This window comes from Cannabis sativa, chromosome 8, assembly GCF_029168945.1.
Source record: "Cannabis sativa cultivar Pink pepper isolate KNU-18-1 chromosome 8, ASM2916894v1, whole genome shotgun sequence".
Lineage (NCBI taxonomy): Eukaryota > Viridiplantae > Streptophyta > Magnoliopsida > Rosales > Cannabaceae > Cannabis > Cannabis sativa.
Window position 1 is genome coordinate 15,457,780 of NC_083608.1, and position 3,916 is coordinate 15,461,695.

The 3,916-nt window shown below is 29.2% G+C and overlaps 1 protein-coding gene across 1 annotated transcript; it reads right to left on the bottom strand.

The window, feature by feature from the left end:
• Positions 1-1,631: 1,631 nt before the first annotated feature.
• On the bottom strand, positions 1,632-3,490 carry LOC115701576 (zinc finger CCCH domain-containing protein 48-like). The gene is made up of 4 exons (XM_030629395.2): positions 3,155-3,490; positions 2,532-3,020; positions 2,259-2,435; positions 1,632-2,160 (listed from the first exon to the last, which is right to left on the bottom strand). Exons 1-4 carry the CDS (start codon positions 3,344-3,346, stop codon positions 1,900-1,902), a joined length of 1,119 nt encoding a protein of 372 aa, XP_030485255.2. The 5' UTR covers positions 3,347-3,490; the 3' UTR covers positions 1,632-1,899.
• Between the last annotated feature and the right edge of the window lie 426 nt (positions 3,491-3,916).

Here is a 3,916-nt window from a genome sequence, read left to right on the forward strand (position 1 = left end):
TATGTTTATTTTAACAAAATATTTAATAAAAATAATAAACAATAATGTATTAATAATTTATATCTATGTTTATTTAAAATTAAATAGAAAAAAAAACATATATTTTTACTAGTTATAAATATATTTTATATTTATAATTAATCTATTTTTTTACCAATATATATCTTTATTATTTAATAAATCACATGTTTATTAAAAAAATAAACAATTTCATAAAATTAATTAAATATTTATAATAATCTTTTACAAAAATAAACATACTAAATATTTTTATCTAAACAACATAATAGCATTTCAATTATGATAATATATAAGGCATATTGGACATATTTTAATAAAAAAATCAGGATTATATATGTATTGATTTTGAAAAATATACCATACAATTATTATGTGAATCATGTGATTTGAATATTGGACATTATAAATAAAAAAAAAATTAGTCATAAAAATAGTTACACAAATCTAATTATGGTAAGTTTGACTCATTAATACATTTAATATAATTAAATTAAGAGTTTGTATGATTTTATGTAAAAATATTTTCAAATGTATACATCTTTAAAATTAATTTTTTTTTGCACATTTTTTGTAATTAATTAAAATAATGTATACATTTATGTAAAATGCCCTTAAAATAAATATTGAAACGAAATAAGTTATGAATTATTTGGACAAACTACCATGAACAGTACCACAAACCGACTTTTCAAGATTTTAGAAAGAAAAATAGATAATCTTTTACATTTATTCTAGGAGCCATAACAAATGAAAATTAAATATTACAAACTTTTTTCTTTTGAACTAGAGGCAATATATTAGACAAATGGATAGAAATGTTGCTCTTATATTTTTTTTTTTCACATAGAGAAAATAATTACATAAATACTCCTTAATAAGATTTGTCTAAAATACTTGTCCTAAATTAATCTATCCATTCAAGTGCTCACTATCAAATTTCTAACTCCATGAGTTAATACATTAGCCATGAATAAATATTTTCAAAGATCTGTGAGACTAATAGAGTTGAGACTTGTATATTTTTCGAAAGCATCTATGTGTTATGGTTTGTGATAAGAGGGTTCAAGTTTGGTACCCACACATTAAATAAAAATAAATTTATTCAAGGTAATTTTGTATAGTTCTTATTAGCTTGTTAGTAACAATTTATTTGAATACTTATGTAATTTTAAAGTTTTTGACATGGAAAATATCATGTTGACAAATTATTTTTCGCTTGAATTGCTATAGACTAACAATAAGCTAGTTAATGATTGTGATTAAAGCTCAAATTTATACATTTTAAGTTGTTAATTATGCACATAAAATTATGAATAAGTGAAAAAGACTATATGTGAATGCGAACACATTTAATCACAAATGTATCCATTATGAATAAACAGATAGAATATTTTGTTTTTGAGGCTCATTACAAATTCTTCTTTGTAGTGAGATTGAATACGAATACCTATATGGCAGTTCTATTCTAGTGTAGTTATATGCAAAGCAAGGTTGGACTGGACTAGCTTATTATTAGAGAATAAGAGCAAGTGATGAAAAAAAAAAATGCTCAAGTCAAGTGAATGAATTTGAATTTGAATTATTACTACATATAATTAACTCACAGTAAATACAGAATAAAGTACCAATGTAATATATATGGAAAAATGGGGTGGGAGGGTTGCAAGCATCATCGCAGCCTTGAGCAGATCTCAACTATGTTGGCACCTACTCAAACCACCAATCATGTGCATAAGCATAGCCCAACCCAAAACTTACAATTATTGTTCATTAATTAGTATACACAGTTCAAATACAAGCAATAGTCAATAACAAAACAAACAATGTAATAATATTGTATTCTAAATTCTGATGATGAGGAGGTTGGATTGGCTTGGCTTAAAGATTCATCTTCCAGACAGTAGTACGGCCAGAACCATCCCCTGTAAAAATCTGTCCTCCTGGACCCTTTTGAATTGTCCTGACTTCTTGTGTTGTGAAGAATCTACCTTTCTCTTCAAAGCTTGGCAATGCATACAGACGAACAGAATTATCATTACAAGAGCAAAGCAAAATGTTGTTTTGGTCATCAGATTCTTCTTTTTCTTTTGCATCACAAGTCTTAGGAGGGAGTGTTATCCCATTAAGTGCAAGAACACCCTGAAACAAACATATCATTACATATTATTATTATTATTGTAATTATAATTAGTAGTACTAAGTAATAGATTAATTAGGATGAATGAATGAATGCATACATGTCCTTCCTCATGGGTATAGACTGTCTCTACGTGGCCTTTCTCAGTGGTAGCCCAAATTTTGATAGTGCCATCCAATGAAGATGAGACTAAATAATATCCACAAAATGCAAGGGACATGACACCATCTGAATGACCTTTCAAGGTGGCCACACATTGTAAATTGTGATCCCACACCTACAAAACAATACAATATATATGATTATATATGTATGCAAGTAAAAGAGTAAGTAATGCAATATATATATATATTTATATGAGTATATGTACTACCTTGATTGTGTGGTCTAAAGAAGCTGAAAAAAGTCTGTTTCCACCATAACACAAACACACAACTGGACCTCCATGTTTCATGGAAGATGGAACACCAAGAGGGATGAAGGTTAGATTAGCAGTAGGAGAAGCTCCATCAGAGGAAGCTTGCCAAGCTAATATCTGACCACTTTGGGTACCAGCAAACAGAGTACCATTGACAACAGTCATACAGTTGACTTGACCAACAGGTCCCTCTCCATCAAGAGTGATTGTAATTTCAGGTCCAGTGGTAGCATTATTCTGAGTGTTCCAAACCTTGATTTCATTTGGGAGACCAATGAAAAGCCAAGGGCCTTCATTGATCAAACACCCAATTGGGACTCCAAAATTGATGACAGCAGTTGTTTTAGCAGTGTGGCAGTCCCAAATGTAAAGCTTACCATCGTAGCTTGTTGTGTAGAGTTTATCTCCAGAATTCGAATGAGGCAGAGCAATACCAGTCACCGCCTATAACGAGCCAATACCACATTTTCCAGAAGGAAGAAAGAAGGAACCATCATCCAATCCAATCCATGAATCCAATCTACGAATCCAATCCAAGAATCAAAAACAGTGAAAAGTAAAGAATGTAGCAAGAGTACCTTAGTGTGGCCGTGGAGATTTGCGAGGTAGGAGTAAAGATCACCCCGAGACCAAGAATGGACGAAACGACATCGACCCCCTCTGACACACCTCCCTTCAGCCCAAAATTTACACACTTTTTCCATTGATCCACTCTTTACATTCCCACTCACACTCTCACTCGCTCTTCGACGAAGATACGTAATACCCATATCTTCTCTTTCTCTCTCTTACTCTCAATCTCTCTCTTCTTCTTCTTCTTCTCTCTCTCTCTCTCTTCTCTTCTTTGGCTCTCACCTTTGCTTTCTCTTTCTTTCGCAGTTTCTCAATAACTCTCCTCTGTATTTATACAAAGCATCCGCCGACTTACAAAAAATCTATTTCCTTTTTAAAATTATTTCGTTTATTTGAATTTAAATTTCATTTTTCCTTTTTTAAAAATAAAATTATTATTATTATTATTAAAGAAAATTAAAATTATTAATATTTATATTTTCATTTTGATTCCACGTTTTTCTGATATTTCCCTTTTTTTCTGATATTTTTATTGTTAGAGAAATTGATATTTACAGTTATCTTTTTAAAAAAATTGATATTTACATTTTTTTTTAATGATAACAGATATTTACAATTAATATACCGTATATTGATTTTTTTTTTATAACACCCATTTTTGGATATTAATTATACCATATAAAATATATATATTGTTGATAAAAGAAAATATATTTTTTAAATAATAAAGCTAATTTTGTTAATGGAAAATTTGAGTTTATCACCTC

What these genes read in the sequence shown, in the direction of transcription:
- LOC115701576 (XM_030629395.2), bottom strand. Translation starts at nt 3,346, where the DNA reads ATGGGTATTACGTATCTTCGTCGAAGAGCGAGTGAGAGTGTGAGTGGG. An exon ending in ATCTCCACGGCCACACTAAG is followed by an intron (nt 3,021 to 3,154) that starts GTACTCTTGCTA and finishes GGCTCGTTATAG; the next exon opens with GCGGTGACTGGTATTGCTCT. An exon ending in ATACCCATGAGGAAGGACAT is followed by an intron (nt 2,161 to 2,258) that starts GTATGCATTCAT and finishes TGTTTGTTTCAG; the next exon opens with GGTGTTCTTGCACTTAATGG.